At 46.2% G+C, this 18,749-nt stretch overlaps 1 protein-coding gene across 2 annotated transcripts in view; it reads right to left on the bottom strand.

The window, feature by feature from the left end:
- Positions 1 to 18,749, bottom strand: part of CPED1 (cadherin like and PC-esterase domain containing 1) — a 581,247-nt gene that overhangs the window by 501,978 nt on the left and 60,520 nt on the right. For both annotated transcript variants that reach the window (XM_073652067.1, XM_073652068.1), the window contains exon 3: positions 9,110 to 9,204. In XM_073652067.1, the coding sequence (XP_073508168.1) occupies positions 9,110 to 9,204 (95 nt within the window). The remainder of the gene's footprint in view (positions 1 to 9,109; positions 9,205 to 18,749) is intronic.

The following is an 18,749-nucleotide window of genomic DNA, read 5'->3' on the forward strand; positions in this document are numbered from 1 at the left end:
GAATCTTACAGTTCTAACTTGCCAACCGTGGTCTGTATGGAATTGTTCAATAAAGGGCCCAAAATTAAGATAACATATATGGGAGAGGTCTCTATGAATAGGAATTCCTAAGTATTTGATACCCTGTGAGGGCCAGGCAAAGGGAAAGTTGGACTGGATGGAATCCTATATGGATTTGGGGAGGGAGACATCGAGGGCCTCAGACTTCGCTGCATTGATTTTAAAATTTTACCATGTAACAAAGTGATCTATTTCAGCCATAACAGCAGGGATGGATATATGTGATTGAGTGATATATACTAGGACATCATCAGGAAATAGAGAGCACTTGTACTCGGTGCCTCCCACCTCAATCCACCTAATATTGGGGTTATGGCGAATTGATGAGAGCAGGTGCTCCGTCACTAGGATGTATAAGAGAGGGGACAGAGGACATCCCTGCCTTGTCCCATTGGTGATTGTGAAAGGTGATGAAAATGTTCTGACGCACCCCCTGGGCCTTGGGACACCCGGAGCCGGACCCTTTTTGGTGGATGCTGGTGGTTGTAGTCTTCGTGGCGGCGACCAGGTTCCGTGGCTCAGGGCGGTCAAACCAGTGGCGGAACTATTTATTTGGTTTTGATGTTTAAATGTCCGACTACGCCACCCGTGGATTGCGGTCAGAGTGAACCGCCGCTACAGGGCAGACCGCTGAGGCTGGTGTTGTGGGTGCAGCAGAGCGTAGCATAACTCCCCACGGGAGGAGTATAGCCTCAGGGCAGTGTATGCGGAGGATGGGGGTGATGGTGCAGGGCAGCAGCAGTAATGACACGGAGTCAGTGATGCAGTCCAGGGCCTTTACTCACAGTTCTTATTATCCAGACCACGTCTGCAGGTAACGGCTGCCCACGTCGTACTGTGCTCACCAGGTGAGGGGCTCAGACAACTCCCAGATAACTTTGGAGCACTTCACAGGACCCCCTTTGTGTGTCCTTTGTCTGGCCTTTCTTACCAACACTTCTGTCCGGCTGCCTCGGGCCTCCTCTTGGTAAACTTGGCGCCAGTTTCCCTGACCCTATGTGGTGCTTTCCTAGCGGGTGTAGCGAGGGGCTGCGCCACATAAAATGTCAGAGCCTCCGGTTTCTAGCTGAGGGTCGTTTCCTGCCTCCACTAGTTCGGGGACCGGTCTCCCCCTTTGGCCTGACCCCTCCACGCAGGTGGATTCGGGCGTGCGGTGGCGACTCGCCCGTCCGCACCCCTGGGATCCCTTCATTCCTCGTTCCTGGAGCCTTCTCCGCTCCTCTTCCTTCCTTCTCCCTCTTCCAGGCCTGGGCCTCTGTTACTAGGCCCGCCTCCGGAGCAGAGCTCATGCAGAGCCCCTGCTCCCTGCCACTTCTGCTCAGACTTCTCTGCACTGAACTAAGATGGTGCCCACCTTTTATACTCCCTTCTCAATGCACCCAGGAACTGCTTCCTCCCTGCTCCTGCACTACAGGGTTCCCCTTCCTCAGTGTTCCCTCCCCCCACTCCAGCCAGGGACTGTCGTGCCCATCTCAGGGGCATATTGGTCGCCCTGCCCCACGGCAATGTGGTGTAATGCATGCAGGTGTCGGGTCCTGATCCACACTCCATCCTTACCTGAGAGTGAGATATCACACCTCTGGGTGAGGTGCAATACGTCTGTAGCAACCGAGCCCTCAGGGTGCTACAGTTCCATTTATCTTCAGCCTAGGTGACGTATTGCGATACAGGGCCGTGATTTTGGCTATAAAAGGGTCCCCTAGACCCCTACCCCAAGCTTTTTAAGAGAATCATATATGGCGTGCCAGGAGACTCTATGGAATGCTTTCTCAGCATCCAACGAGAGTATCTAATTACAAATTTTTAACTGCATCTAGCCCAGGAAATACTTTGTGCCTAGTAGCAGTGTCTGCTAGTCAGCGGATTATCCCGGCTGTTAAGCAAGCTACACCACCTGTAGTTTAGACACTTAATTTTTTCAAAGGAAATGCTTCGGGACCATGGGATACTTAGTGAAGAGCATCAGGAGGCACCCCAAGGCATAAGGGCTGGGACTGGCAGTAGGATGCCTTGCGGTGGACAGCCGAGCTCGATCCTTATAAAAGCTTTTTAACTGCAGCAGCTTTAGTGGACGCTACTGGAGCTGGAATTACCGCGGCTGCTGGCATGAGACTTGCCCTCCAATAGATCCTTGTAAATGGATTTAAAGTGTATTCATTCAAATTAGAGAGACAATTTAAATTAAAAAGCTTAGAGCTGCCTCCACCACAGGGGGGCTCGCTCGACCCACCAGCGGACAGGCACCAGTATTGGGAGAGGGGCGCTGGCCGTCAGGGTTCACCGCGGCTCTGGCACAAACCCGGCGACACGGAGGTGGCACGGGCAGGAGCGGACTGGCCGTGTCGGCTTCTCACTTTTTGGATTTTAGAAGGGCATGACATGCCTATATCTGTGTCTCCCCCTCCTTTTACTCCTCCACCTCTTTTATTTTCGCATGACTATATGTACTTGTCACTTTTCCATGTGTTAGTTATGTCTTCTGAGCAGTTTGTCAGCTTTTGGACACCTTTGAAGGTGTTTTCTATGTGTTTCTATGTGTTTTTGTTTGCCTGCCATTGGTTTTAACGGTGTTCGAAGGTGTTCGACGAACAGTTCGACGAACAGTTCGGCGAACACACGGGTGTTCGACGAACCGAACCGAACTCGAACACTACGGGGGTGGCTCAACACTATTCATTACCTGCACCATATTCTCCAACAGGTGTATGGGGGCTTCCCAGCAAAGGCAAAGCAAAATATGAAAACTGCAGCACGTAAAGTATTGCAAGTCAATCACAGAAGTATTAAAAATGTACATAATGTAATTAACTAGGAGTAAACATAAATTACTGTATTTAATATAGAAACACTTACTACCTTAAGTCACTTTTCTTTTTTGCTTTGTGGTATTTGGCAGTGATTTTTGGGTCAAATTCTTCAATATGACGAAAGAAACAAAAAGTCTTTATTTTTGTCCTTGACCTGTTTTGCAACAGAATAGTCGCATCTTTCAAAAAATGGCGTACAATTTCTGCCACAATTACTGGTGTACAGAAAATCACTTCAGGGTTTGGACTGGATAAAACAGCCAAAGAACTCCAAAAACAAGATAAAAAAGAGAAAATGCAATAAAGAATCAGGCCTAAATCTATTAATGAATGGGAAAAAGAGCCTCTGACCCGAAGGTTAGTTTTATCTGAAGTCAGTGATAAGAATGGGGGGGGGACAAAGTTGATCTATCCTGGAAGATACTGTACATACGGTAGACGCCTTTTCTCCGTTGAACAGTTACATTTTCTTTACAAGTGACTAATGTAAAAGTGTTTTCACTAAGACATTAGATTAATCATATTTTCCTTCCTATGACCCAGTCACACCCATAATCTTGCAAAATTAGAAGCAGATTTATTTTCCAAAGAGTTGTCCAAAAAGCTGGATGCTTAAACATTATTACATAATGTAAGATATTTAACATTGAGGTATTTCTACAGTTAATACTTAGCTGCTAACCAGCCGTCTTATCTTCCTAACCGCTCCAGTAGCATGCAGTCACTTTGACCTTCCCATAAGAAGTTTACAAATATAAAAAGCAACAGACTTCACATTGACGATGTTCTACATCATCATGGATCTTCAGACCACTGTGTATTTTCAACAGTGTAATTACAGTTTGTAATATAGGATATGGAGGTGCTCCTGCCGGTTCGATTGGCTTGCCACTCCGTTTTTCTTTTAAACTTAGTACCTTCTCCAATTGATGCTGCACCACTGAGTTTGGAGCATTTTTTTCATTTTTTTTCTGTGACCCTCCATTGTAAAGACATGCCACCTGGTAATAATGCTGCAGATTTTGCCTTTAACCAACTGGGCATATACCACTGATCTTCTCTGTGGACGCGACCATGTTTTGATTTTCCAGCATCAAAGGCAAAAAAACAAACTTCACTTGGACCATAGCTACATTTAGATAACTATGTATAACTATGGAACGCACAGTTCCATAAAGGACCATATCTACGTAGATAACCATGTCCAACTATCATCTAAGGGTCATGACCCAGAGGGAAATCACAGTAGTAAGAGGCAATATGGATCCAATGGTGGTTGAAAACAGGTCTTTTATGAATGTGACACACTTACATATGGGTAAAAAGAAATAAAGAAGACCTATTACAAAGAGAATCCGCACCCTCACCCTACTGGTCGCTGCACAAACTAGACAATGCCTAGCCGCACAACTAACAACACCACCTCGGATCTAACTCCCTAAAAGGCCTATGAGGGGTTTCTCGTACCTCCTGAGGAACCAGAGGGGAGGCCACTACACACTGCTAACAAGGGGAGAGGAAAGTGTGCAGGTGGACACTAATACCCAAGGTGAGAAAACTTAAAGCACGTTCATAAAAGGGAGAGAGGGAAAACTAAGGAGAACTGAAAATAAATGAAACAAGAATAACGTCCCAGAACCCTAACTGTGGTCAGAGGAAAAGGTGCTGGGAAGGCAGACAAAAAGACACTCGGCAGTAATACAAATGGTGTTTGCCTAACAGTCAGTGTACCGTCACAATCAATGCATTGGCCACCAGGGCCAAGTTGTGTTCTAGGCCTTATGCATCTTGGAAGTCATTGAATCTGCTTCGATAGATCTATGAGGATTAATATTAACTTATTTGCAATAACTATCAGATTATTAATGCCTTCTGCTACTGTGATTTCCCAAGGTCACAATCCTTAGATGATACACCTCAATTATAAGTTGTACTTTCCAACCTTTAGAGGTTAATGTATTCTATTATAAGGCAATTAGCTCCCATTATTATTCTGCACTGTGATTGTGTTCCATTATATAATACAAAATTTTTTATAGGAGCCATCTGTATGTGATTGTGTGATCCACAAGGCCATCATCAGGGAATTACTGCCCTTACTGGTGTATGAGGCCCGGAGAGCAGAAGCAAAGAGGGGGGCCCCCTCTTTTGCTTCTGGTCACTGAGCCCCAGGGTATAATAATGTGTTGGGCGCCGGTGCGCTACCTTCGGCTCCCTCCACCTTTTCTGTGACGTGCTGGTGACGGCGCCTACATGATAATGTCATTGCGCAGGCATGTACATGCGCCAGGATACCAGAAGTGGAGCTGCAGAGGATAGTATGAGAGGTAATTATGAAAAACTTTTTTTTTTTTTATAAAATGACTTAAATGGGTGTGGGTGAAGCAAATGATGATGAATTGAGGGTGGGGGACAGGGGACAATAAATGATGATGTATTAAGGTGGGGGGACGCAAATAATGATGAATTGGGGTGGGGGACAGAAAATGATGAACTGAAGGTGGGGGATGGGGAGAGCAAATGATGAATTGAGGGTAGAAGACAGCAAATGATAATGAACTGAGGGTGGGGGGTGGAGGACAACAAATAGTGATGAATTGAGGGGGGTAAATGATGATGTGTTGAGACTGGTGGATGGGGGACAGTAAATGATGATGAATTGAGGGTCGGGGAAAGTAATGGATTATGTATTGAAGGTGGGGAGAGCAAATGATAATGAATTAAGGGTGTAGGGTGGGGGACAGCAAATTATGATGAATTGAGGGTGGGGGAGAGTAAATGATGGATTTAGTGTGAGGGAGAGTAAATGATGCTGTATTGAGTGTGGGGGAGACGAAATGATGATGAATTGAGGGTGGATGAGAGCAGTTGATAATGAATAGAGGGTGGGGGGGAGGACATGACATAATGAATTGGGGCGGAGGGGGGCATGCAAATATAATGAATCGGGGGAGCAAGAGTTACAGAGTGGGGGGCATTGAGGATGCAGGAGTCTGACTGGTATTGAATTGGGGAAAGAGTACAGGTGCTAATTAATTTATATATTTATTGGGTGGGGAAAGTGGCTATTTATAGTTAGTGGGGGCACAGTGGTGGATTACAATTTATATTTGGAATGGTGGGTTGCATAATAATTAATTATATATTAATGGTGGGTGCACATATGTATTCAGCTGCATAGTGTAGAAGTTGCTGAAAAAGTGGGGAATGTGCTCTGGAAGCGGTGCTCTAGGTAACTGTGTGTTATTTTCTGCAGAGACGAGTCGTGGCTGGAAGAAGTGATGGCGATCTGAACGGTCTGTGTTGTTTGAAGAAGTAAAGCGAAGATTAAGGACTTCAACTAGAGATGTCACAGGTGAGTCAGTGTGTTACCTGTATACTGACACTATACACTGTATACTATATACAGAGCTCCTGTGTATAATGAAATCGGTGATTCCTGTATTACCTGTACACTATGCACTATATATATACAGAGCTCCTGGGTATAATGTCACTGGTGATTCTAGTATTACCTGTACACTGACATTATTTACAGAGCTCTTGTGTATGTCACTAGTGAGTTACTGTATTACCTGTACACTGACACTATACATTGTATACTATGTACAGAGCTCCTGTGTATAATGGCATTTATGGTAATATTAGTATTGTGGTTTTTTTTATTAATGATCAGTATTGTAGTATTCGGTCACTATATGTTGGTAATATGTGGTCTGGCCATGGTACGGTGGTATTTGTCCCCTGTATGTGGTATTATTCGGTCACCATGAGGTGGTAATATGTGGTCTAATCATGGTGTGGCGGTATTTGTTCCTTGTATGTGGTACTATTCAGTCTCTATGTGGTGGTAATATGTGGTTTGGTCATGGTGTAGTGGTATTTGTTACTTGTATGTGGCATTATTCGGTCACTATGTGGTGGTAATATGTGGTACGGCCATGGTGTAACGGTTTTTGTCCCTTGTATGTGGTATTATTTGGTCACTGTGTTGTGGTAATATGAGGTCTGGTCATGGTGTGGTGGCATTTGTGCCTTGTATGTGGTATTGTTCGGTCACTATGTGGTGGTAATATGTGGTCCGGCCATGGTGTGAAGGTTTTGTCCCTTGTATGTGGTATTATTGGTCATTTTAAAAAATTTGTGACACATTCCCTTAAATAAAAATAAATAAAAATATACCTAAAAAGAGTATTGTATATTTTAAGAAATTTTTAAAAGGTTAGAGTAGAGTAGGACTCTGCCAAAAGATTTTACCTTTTAGTGGTGGCAAGCTTAAAAATGTTGTGGCCAAAACAAAAGCTGCTGGCTATGTATCTGATATGGTGTTCAATGGGAACTGTTAATGTGTGATTGGTTAGGACGTGGTGCAGAAGTGGAGTTTTTCCAAGAGTGGGAGGCAGGACTGTGGAAGGTTTGAGGGGTGGAGGCAGAGCTGGGGTGGAGCCTGTCCAAAGTCTCAAGGGGTCCCAAAAATTTTGCCAGTATGGGGCCCTGAAATTCCTGGTGGCAGCCCTGGTGATTCATAGTTGCATGTGATATTTATCCTAATCGTACACGTACACATTTAGGCTACTGAGTACATTAGTTGACCTATTCAGAACACTGGGGTTAACAACATCCAGTGCCCTATTTTCTTTGGTAAACACAGAGTTAAAGAACCAATTTAATAATACTATCTCCTCTTGATCCTCATTGACCAACTCCCCATTACCATTATTTAGTGGACCCATCTTAGTTTTTTGGTATTTATATACATAACGAATTTCTTGGGATTTGTCTAGCTTTACTTGGCTATCTGCCATTTATTTTCTACTTTAACTGATTTGATTACTTTGTTACACGTTCTATTCAGCTCTTTGTAGTTTTTAAATGCTAGAACTGACCCCACAGATTTATATGTATTCTAATTGCTCATGTTTCTTCATCATCATCATCATCATCATCATCATCATCATCATCATCATCATCATCATTATTATTATTTCATCAGAGCACACTTCCGCCATGACGGAATATTGATGAGCTGCAGCCAAATAGCGGCAACTCATTGGCTGCAGCCTTCATGTAACAACACAATGTCACATAACGTCCGGGAATAGTGACGCTGACATAGCTGGAATTGCACCATTGCTTGAGGGGGGGGGGGAGTATCCACTGTTTTTTATTTTAATTGAGGTCCGGAATTAACTAAGCTGGAGCTGTCCAATAGTAGACAACCCCTTTAATTCTCCATTGGAAAAAGTCACTGTAATAGAATTGCTGTATGGTAAACCTACCATAGCCACACAAACATGTTTTGAAATATGTGCCTCAAGTTATATATTATCAACAACTAGAGAGAGGAGACAATTAGGTAGGAATCAAGAAGCATAAAGGCACCAGAGACAAGATGTAGAATTCTGTCTGAAGCTGCCACTAGTGTAAATGACTTTCTCCACCTCTGACAACTCCTGACTCTTAGCTTAGTGTTTATGATTAACTTAGGAACATTACAGTTCCTGAATATTGACAAGTCCTCACTCAGGAATCCAGGGACATATAATACTGCCTTGCTATTATCTCAGATCAAACTCGATAAAATGTAGTGCTTCTTATTGTTAGATAATTTTAGAAAGATATAAAAATTAGGCCTGTAATCTGCTCAGATGTCCCTTAATATTTACATTATTGGACAGCTGTAGGATGAAAATGCCTTTGAATGCAGTACTGCATGGATAATTGTAAAATACCAATAGTTACCGCCAAGAAAACACTAATAAACAAGGTTTCACTTGGCACACGTTGCAGCACATCTTTTAAATCAAGCTCTAACAAAGCCCAATCCGCACTGCATCATACCCAATGAGAAAATGCACCTACTGTACTAGCTGCCTAGTCATCACCACCCATCACCCACACTGGGCTTTAGTGGGGTTGCGTTTGACTGCTGTGGTCCAGGAAGACATTGACCGCAAGACTGCCAGTTCCATGCACAGAATATTCTATTAGTTTCTTGCTCCTGCTTCTATTATTTACATCTGTGCCAAGCATTATATTTAATAAGGACTATATTTCATTAAGTCTGATTGTATATTTCTACTCACATTTATGCTGAATTTCACAATAATCTGATGTTTGCTTATTTTCAAGACTTAGTTGATGACCCCTGCTCTATACTGACATGATAAAAATATGATATTTTGTTTATATAAACTCAGCTTAGGTCACAAAATCTGCAACAATTATTGTAAAGTACTTACTATTGTAAAGTGTGCAAATTCCAAAAGTTCTCGCCTTTCCTCACATCTTGCCTCCATACTTTTATTTAATGAGATATATATAAGGGCATCTCTTCCTTAAAACAGGAATAAAAAATATGTTAGAATAATATTGATTCAGTGCATGTTGTAAAAGATATCTGTATATAAGTCAACTATGTCACTCATCTATGCATTATTAGTGAGACCTGAAGCACAGTATATACACCATAATACACACACGTATAATATATATATGGGGAAAATAAGTGTTTGATCCACTGCCAATTTTGCAAGTTTTCCCACCTACAAAGAATGGAGAAGTCTGTAATTTTCATCATAGGTACACTTCAACTGTGAGAGACAGAATCTTAAAAAAAAACTAGAAAATCACATTGTGTGATTTTTAAATAAGTAAATTGCATTTTATTGTATTAAATAAGTATTTGATCACCTACCAACCAGAAAGAATTCTGTCTCTGACCTGTTAGTTTTTCTCTAAGAAGCCCTCCTACTTTGCACTCATTACTTGTATTAATTGCACCTGTTTGAACTCGTTACCGGTTTAAAAGACACCTGTCCACACACTCAATCAATCACACTCCAACCTCTCCATCATGGCCAAGACCAAAGAGCTGTGTAAGGACACCAGGGACAAAATTGTAGACCTGCACAAGGCGGGGATGGGCTACAGGACAATAGGCAAGCAGCTTGGTGAGAAAATGGAAGAAACACAAGGTGACGGTCAATCTTCCTTGGTCTGGGGCTCCATGCAAGATCTCACCTCGTGGGGTAAGGATGATTCTGAGAAAGGTCAGGAATCAGCCCAGAACTACATTGGAGGACCTGTTCAATGACCTGAAGAGAGCCAGCACATGTCCAGGCCCATTTGAAGTTCGCCAATGACCATCTGGATGATCCAGAGGAGGCATGTGAGAAGGTCATGTGGTCAGATGAGACCAAAATAGAACTTTTTGGTATCAACTCCACTTGCCATGTTTGGAGGAAAAAGAAGGATGAGTACAACCCCAAGAAGACCATCCCAACCTTGAAGCATGGTGGAGGAAATATCATACTTTGGGGGTGCTTTTATGCAAAGAGGACAGGACGACTGCATCGCATTGAAGGGTGGATGGATGGGGTCATTTATTGCGAGATTTTGGCCAACAACCTCCTTCCCTCAGTAAGAGCATTTAAGATGGGTCGTGGCTGGGTCTTCAAGCATGACAATGACCCAAAACACACAGCCAGGGCAACTAAGGAGTGGCTCCATAAGAAGCATTGCAAGGTCCTGGAGTGGCCTAGCCAGTCTCCAGGCCTGAACCCAATAGAAAATCCTTGGAGGGAGCTGAAACTCATCATGCCCAGCAACAGCCCCGAAACCTGAAAGATCTGGAGAAGGATCTGTATGGAGTAGTGGGCCAAAATCCCTGCTACAGTGTGTGCAAACTTGGTCAAAAACTACAGGAAAGGTCTGACCTCTATAATTGCAAACAAAGGTTTCTGTACCAAATATTAAGTTCTGTTTTTCTATTGTATCAATTACTTATTTCATGCAATAAAATGCAAATTAATTATGTGAAAATCATACAATGTGATTTTCAGGACATTTTTTTTAAGATTCTGTCTCTCACAGTTGAAGTGAACCTACGATAAAAATTACAGACCTCTCCATTCTTTGTAAGTGGGAAAACTTGCAAAGTCGGCAGTGTATCAAATACTTATTTTCCCCGCTGTATGTATATGTGTATATATGTTTATATACAGTGAAGGAAATAATTATTTGATCCCTTGCTGTTTTTGTAAGTTTGCCCACTGACAAAGACATGAACAGGCTATAATTTTAAGGGTAGGTTAATTTTAACATTGACAGATAGAATATCCAAAAACAAATCAAGAAATCAAATTGTATAAATTAGATAAATTTATTTTGATTTTGCAGTGAGAAATAAGTATTTGATTCCTCTGGCAAACAACACCTTGTTGGCAAGCACAGCAGTCAGATGTTTTTTGTAGTTGATGATGAGGATTGCGCACATGTCAGGAGGAATTTTGGTCCACTCCTCTTTGCAGATCATCTCTAAATCATTAAGATTTTGAGGCTGTCGCTTGGCAACTCAGAGCTTCAACTCAGGATTTTACGGTACATTGCTCCATCCATTCTCTCATTGATGCAGTGAAGTAGTCCTGTGCCCTTAGCAGAGAAACACCCCCAAAACATAATGTTTCCACCTCCATGCTTGACAGTGGGGACGGTGTTCTTTGGGTCATAGGCAGCATTTCTCTTCCTCCAAACACGACGAGTTGAATTAATGCCAAAGAGCTCAATTTTTGTCTCATCTGACCACAGCACCTTCTCCCAATAACTCACAGAATCATCCAGGTGTGCATTAGCATACTTCAGACGGGCCTGCACATGTGCCTTCTTGAGCAGGGGGACCTTGCAGGCACTGAAGGATTTTAAACCTTTAAGGCGTAATGTGTTACCAATGGTTTTCTTGGTGACTGTGGTTCCAGCTGCCTTGAGATCAGGGCCGGCGTCAGCACCCGGCGCACCCGGGCAAATGCCGGGGCCCTGAGCAGGCAGAGGGGCCCACTGGCGGTCGCGCACCCCGCTGGGCTATGGGCGGAGGAGAGCAGTGCCAGCGCCCGCCCTTCTCCGCCGTTTGCTCAGGGCCCCGGCAGCCGGATACTTACCTCTCCCCGTGCCTCCGCAGATCAGCTGTCTTCCTGCTCTGCGCTCCCTGTGACGTCTCAGGTCAGAGGGCGCGGTGACGCCTTTACACCGCGCCCTCCCCTGAGCCGTCACAGGGAGCGCTGAGCGGGAAGACGCCGACAACGCTGGAGACCCGGACCCGAGCAGTGGACAGCGGGCAGCGGGCGGTTGGTAGCAGGTGAGGAGAAGGGAGGTGAGTATTTGATTTTTTTTTTTTAATGTATGGAGGCATGGGGCAGTATAAAGAGAGGGGGGAACATCCTGCATGGGGCATTATAAGGTGAGGAACAGCCTGCATGGGGCAGTATAAAGAGAGGGGGGGACATCCTGCATGGGGCATTATAAAGAGGAGGGGTGACAGCCTGCATGGGGCATTATAAGGTGAGGAACAGCCTGCATGGGGCAGTATAAAGAGAGGGGGGGACATCCTGCATGGGGCATTATAAAGAGGAGGGGTGACAGCCTGCATGGGGCATTATAAAGAGAAGGGGGGACATCCTGCATGGGGCATTATAAAGAGGGGGGGTGACAGCCTGCATGGGGCATTATAAGGTGGGGAACAGCCTGCATGGGGCATTATAAAGAGGGTGGGGGGCATCCTGCATGGGGCATTATAAAGAGAGGGGGGGACATCCTGCATGGGGCATTATAAAGAGGAGGGGTGACAGCCTGCATGGGGCATTATAAGGGGGGGACAGCCTGCATGCGGCATTATAAGGGGGGGACAGCCTGTATGGGGCATTATGTGGGGGGTAACAGCCTGCATGCAGCATTATATGGGGGCCAGTATCCTGTATGGAGCGTTATAAGGGGACCGGTATCCTGTATGGAGCGTTATATGGGGGCCAGTATCCTGTATGTAGTTTTATAAGGGGACCAGTATCCTGTATGGAGCGTTATATGGGGGCCAGTATCCTGTATGGAGCTTTATAAGGGGACCAGTATCCTGTATGGAGCGTTATATGGGGGCCAGTATTCTGTATGGAGCCTTATATGGGGGCCAGTATTCCGTATGGAGCCTTATATGGAAGCCAGTATTCCGTATGGAGCCTTATATGGGGGCCAGTATTCCATATGGGGGCCAGTATTCCATATGGAGCCTTATATGGGGGCCAGTATTCCATATGGAGCCTTATATGGGGGCCAGTATTCCATATGGAGCCTTATATGGGGGCCAGTATTCCGTATGGAGCCTTATAGCATTATAAGGGGGGGACAGCCTGTATGGGGCATTATGTGGGGGGTAACAGCCTGCATGCAGCATTGTATGGGGGCCAGTATCCTGTATGGAGCTTTATAAGGGGACCAGTATCCTGTATGGAGCGTTATATGGGGGCCAGTATTCTGTATGGACCCTTATATGGGGGCCAGTATTCCGCATGGAGCCTTATATGGGGGTCAGTATTCCGCATGGAGCCTTATATGGGGGTCAGTATTCCGCATGGAGCCTTATATTTGGTCAGTATTCTGCATGGAGCCTTATATGGGGGTCAGTATTCCGCATGGAGCCTTATATGGGGGTCAGTATTCCGCATGGAGCCTTATATGGGGGTCAGTATTCCGCATGGGGCCTTATATGGGGGCCAGTATTCCTTATGGGGCCTTATATGGGGGCCAGTATTCTGTATGAAGCGTTATATGGGGGCCAGTATTCCGTATGGAGCCTTATATGGGCGCCAGTATACTGTGTGGAGCGATTCGCTGGTTTCTGAGCTATTGTGGAATTTACAATAGATATCACTCATGTAATGTAAGAAGTGAAATCTTTGCATTGTACAATATATATATATATATATATATATATTTCTCTGCAGTATCTGTGCATCATGAATCGTGGTATGTGTTAAAGGGGCCACTGAGACTCTTTCGCCCGGGGCCCAGAAAAACCTGGAGCCGGCCCTGCTTGAGATCATTAACAAGTTCCCCCCTGTGTAGTTTTAGGCTGATCTCTCACCTTCCTCATGATCAAGGATACTCCACGAGGTGAGATTTTGCATGATGCCCCAGATCGATGTCGATTGACAGTCATTTTGTATTTCTTCCATTTTCTTACTATTGCACCAACAGTTTTCTCCTTCTCACCCAACGTCTTACTTATGGTTTTGTAGCCCATTCCAGCTTTGCGCAGGTCTATGATCCTGACATCCTTAGAAAGCTCTTTGGTCTTGCCCATGTTGTAGAGGTTAGAGTCTGACTGATTGAGTCTGTGGACAGGAGTCTTTTATACAGGTTACTATGTAAGGCTATGTGCCCACGTTGCATTTATGAAGCAGAAAATTTCTGCTGCATAAATGCAAGTCCTCTCCCGGAAAAACGCATGCGGAATTCCGCACGCGTTTATCGCGCATTTTTCGCGCGTTTATCACGCGTTTTCCACATGCGGAATTGCCTTGCGTTTTTTATGCATTGGACAAAGGCAATTCCGCTTGCGGAAACGCAAAATTAAATGACATGCTGCGGATTTTTGAACGCGGCATAAACGCTGCGGAAAAATCCGCAGCATGTGCATAGAACTTGCGGAATCCCATTGGGGACCATGGGGTGCGGATATACATGCGTTTTTCAAGCGTTTACGCTGCGGAAATTCCGCAGCATATACGCTTGAAAAATGCTACGTGGGCACACAGCCTAAGACAGCTGTATTTAATGCAGGTAACGAGTTGATTAGGAGCATCTAACTGGTCGGTAGGAGCCAGAACTCATAATCGTTTGTAGGGGATGTTCCAGTAAGTTAGTGTAGTGTTGGTATGGGGAGTACAATTGGGGGAGAAAGGTTGAACTTGGCCTTTATTCAACCTACGTTACTATGTTAGTATGTAAATATTTATTTCTGATTTCTTACTGCAAAATGCAAATAAATTTATCTAATTTATACAATGTGATTTTCTTGATTTTTTGGGGGATATTCTATCTCTCAATGTTAAAATTAACCTACCCTTAAAAGTATAGACTGTTCATGACAAAAACAGCAAGAGATCAAATAATTATTTCCTTCACTGTATATATATAGATGAGGTATGTAAATCAAATCAATGTATGGCGTGACCACCTTTTACCCTTAAAATAGTATCAAACTATTAATTCTTGTAGGTACACTTGTAGTTTTTGAAGGAACTTGGCAGGGAGGTTGTTCCAAACAACTTGGAGAACTAACCAGAGATCTTCTGTGGATGTAGGCTTGTTTAAATCCTTCTGTTTTTTTTTCATGTAATCCCAGATAGACTCGATAATGTTGAGTTCAGGGCTCATGGATGCCACATAATCACTTCCAGGCCTCCTTGTTCTTCTTCATGCTGAAAATAGGTCTTCATGATATTGACTGTGTGATTGGGGTCATTGTCCCACCGCAGAATAAATTTGGAGCCAATGAGTCGCCTCTATGATGGTATTGCAAAGAGAGTGTTCACATGAAATATTGATTTGATTTAGATTTCTCTTTAGGCACATTGCATTTTGTTAAATATAAAAATAAACTTTTTATGCATCTGCTTAAGACTTTTGCACAGTACTATATATAACACTTACTGCATATAATGCTAAATGCTATATAAGATTGACAGTGTAGTATACCTTAGGATAGGTCACCAATATGAGATTGGTGGAGGTCCAACACTCAGCCCGACCAAACACACCCTCACCTTCCCTTGATCAAATGATATTTGCTCTGGCAGCAGGCAGATGTAAGAAATTTATGAAGTGGGACACCAAAACTCCGCACATTGTTTGTGTGTCGCTGTCATGTATTATAGTTTGTCTCCCATGATAAGCAGGTGCCACTAAATAACCACTAGTGTGTTCCAGTAAACCCCTTTAATTCAAGAACTGAATCACTAAGCACTGGTTCTGTTATTATTAGTGTTGAGCGAGCACTAAAATGCTCGGGTGCTTGAAGCTCGGGCCGAGCTCACCGTGATACTTGGGTGCTCGACCCGAGCAACGAGCCCAATGTTAGTCTATGGGAGACCCGAGCATTTTTGCGGCGGCACCCCAGTCTGTAGAAAGCCTAAAAAGTGCCCAAAACGATAGTGACAGTGCTCAAATGACATGGGGACAGCATGGGCATCGCCCCAGGAAGCATTTCTGACCCCCAGGTCACTGCCTAAAAGTATGCCCATCAGAAGTGATCCTTGCCGCATCAGAAGATGCAGATTTGCAACTATCCCCGTGCAAGTTCTTGTCCCAGGGCAGTGTTCAATTGTACCTCCCCCATTCCTTGCAATGCAAGCGCAAGTATGCAGCCTGCCACCCACCCACCCCCAGGCTGCAATACCATACTGCTTGCTTGCACTTGAAATTGGGCCTTTTAGGCATGTGGAGGCGGAATCAGGCCACCACGTCATGGCTGAGTTGGCGGCCTGGTATCCATACTCAATCCCCAGCCGCCCGGCGGCCAGGTGTCCATAAACGGTCCCCAGCCGCCCCTATTTATCCCGGTGCAAATTATACACAAGTGCGCTGTAGCGTCGGCGTCCCTGCCTCCTGCTAGGCAGGGACGCTGTTCCCCTCACCTCTCCACTCTGTGCCCGGCGTCTTCCTCCCGCTCTGCTTGCAGCGCGCGCTGCTTCCCGGCCATGGTGCTTAGGGCGCGCGCGCGCGCTCCCCCTCTCTTAAAGGGGCCGCGCGCACCGTCCTAAAGAGTCCCCGGCCAATGGCCGGAGGACTTCACCATATATAAGGCACCTCCTCCAAAATGGAGGTGCCCGAGCAATGTTGTTGCAAAGCCTTCACTCTGCTTCAGCCCTCAGGTCCCGTTTCCAGTTACCTGCCAGTCACCTGCCAGATTCCTGCCTGTTACCTGCCAGTCACCTGCCAGATTCCTGCCTGTTACCTGCCAGTCACCTGCCAGATTCCTGCTTGATACCTGCCAGATATCCGTTTACCTGCTTGCAAGCCTGCGGTCCGACGGTCTGCCTTCCGACACCTGTCAATCTGTCTATGGACCAGCCTGCCCGCTCACCTGGGAGCGCTCATCTGCTACCTGCCTGCTAGCCTACCTGGAGGCTCCGCCGTCACTTGCCGTGACCACCTGCCTGTCCAGAGACTCTTGTCTGCTCACCTGGGAGCGCTCATCTGCTACCTGCCTGCTAGCCTACCTGGAGGCTCCGCCGTCACTTGCCGTGACCACCTGCCTGTCCAGAGACTCTTGTCTGCTCACCTGGGAGCACTCATCTGCTACCTGCCTGCTAGCCTACCTGGAGGCTCTGCCGTCACTAGCCGTGACCACCTGCCTGTCCAGAGACTGTCCCTGTCACTTGCCGTGAGTACCCGTCCTTCTACCCAGAGACTGTCCCTGTCACTTGCCGTGACTACCTGCCCTTCTACCCAGAGACTGTCCCTGTCACTTGCCGTGACTACCTGCCCTTCTACCCAGAGACTGTCCCTGTCACTTGCCGTGATTACCTGCCCGTCTTCCCTGGGAGCCACCCGCTTCCTTACAAGGACCGCCCCCTTGTATAGTTGCTCAGAGGTTCCGCCTCCCAGACCCGTTACAGTTTGCTCGGGCCATGGAATCCGGTGGCACCCAAGCTCCCTCGCTCTCGGACCTATGTCATGAACTGTCCCGTCAGAGGTCCCAACAGGAGTCCATCCTGAGTCACCTGCGGAGTGTCAACTCTCGCCTGGACACTCTGTCTGCTCCACCTGCAACCACCGCTAGTGTCATGACTCGCAACCCGGCAGCGCCGCTGCCCACCAATACCATGGTATCCTGTCCCGGACCCCGGTTTTCCGCACCTCCTCGTTTCGGAGGTGACTCCGCTCAAGCTCGGGGCTTCATAAACCAGTGCACCCTGTACTTTGAACTCTTGTCCCACCAGTTTATCTCCGACCGGTCCAAAGTAGCCTTTATCATGTCCCACCTCACAGGGGAGGCTCTGGCTTGGCTAAATCCTCTGTGGGAGAGAGGAGATCCCCTGGTGTCCGACCTGCCAGCCTTTCTCACGGCTTTCCGGAAAGTCTTCGACGAACCCGGATGGAAGACCTCATCCGCATCGTCTCTGCTACGCCTCCGTCAAGGAGATCTCACCGTGGGCCAATATGCCATACGGTTCCGTACCCTTGCTTCGGAGCTGGCCTGGGATAACGACGCTCTGGTGTCTGTCTTCTGGCAGGGTCTGTCCGGCCGTATTAAAGATGAACTCGCCGGTCGGGACATTCCTACCACTCTCGACGACTTAATAACACTTGCCACCCGGATTGACATCCGATTCCAGGAGCGCGCCAAAGAGGTCACCCGTGAGAGGAGGTTTCCACGTCTAGCCCCCACCTTCCAGAAACCCGTCACTCCCTCCATTACTCCCCAGGCACACTCACCTGAGCCTATGCAGGTCGACCAGACCAAGATGGTCAAAACCCGTCAAGACTTACGCCGTGCCGAGGGGAGCTGCTTCTACTGTGGCAGTAAGGAGCACCGGATCCGTTCCTGCCCAGAGAGGTCGGGAAACGCCTGTGTCTAGGATCGCTCAGAGAGGTCGCCCTAGACAAAAGTAAACCCTCTCCATCTCTGATGCTGTCAGTCTCTATCACCCGCGGAGAGAACCGCTATTTCGAACTGGCTCAACTTGACTCAGGAGCTGCTGGAAATCTCATTTCTCAGTCTCTGGTAGAGAAATACCGCATTCCCACCAAACCTCTGGCCGTACCTTTATCTGTCGCCGCCGTGGATGGGGGCCTCTTACCACATCCCATCCAACTCATCACCGAATCCATAACTCTGCAGGTGGGAATGCTGCATTCTGAGAGCATCTCCTTTCATGTTCTGCCTGGACTCTCTCACGCACTCTTGTTAGGCCTACCTTGGCTCCAGAAACATGCACCCGTGCTTGACTGGCAGACCGGAGAAGTCCTTCGCTGGGGACAGGACTGCCATAGGACTTGTCTAGTTCCCGTTCATCCTGCTCGTCCTTCTCCTACCCCAGTCAGTCTACC

Source organism: Phyllobates terribilis, unplaced genomic scaffold, assembly GCF_046119375.1.
Source record: "Phyllobates terribilis strain yellow unplaced genomic scaffold, ASM4611937v1 Scaffold_11__3_contigs__length_659146591, whole genome shotgun sequence".
Classification (NCBI taxonomy): domain Eukaryota; kingdom Metazoa; phylum Chordata; class Amphibia; order Anura; family Dendrobatidae; genus Phyllobates; species Phyllobates terribilis.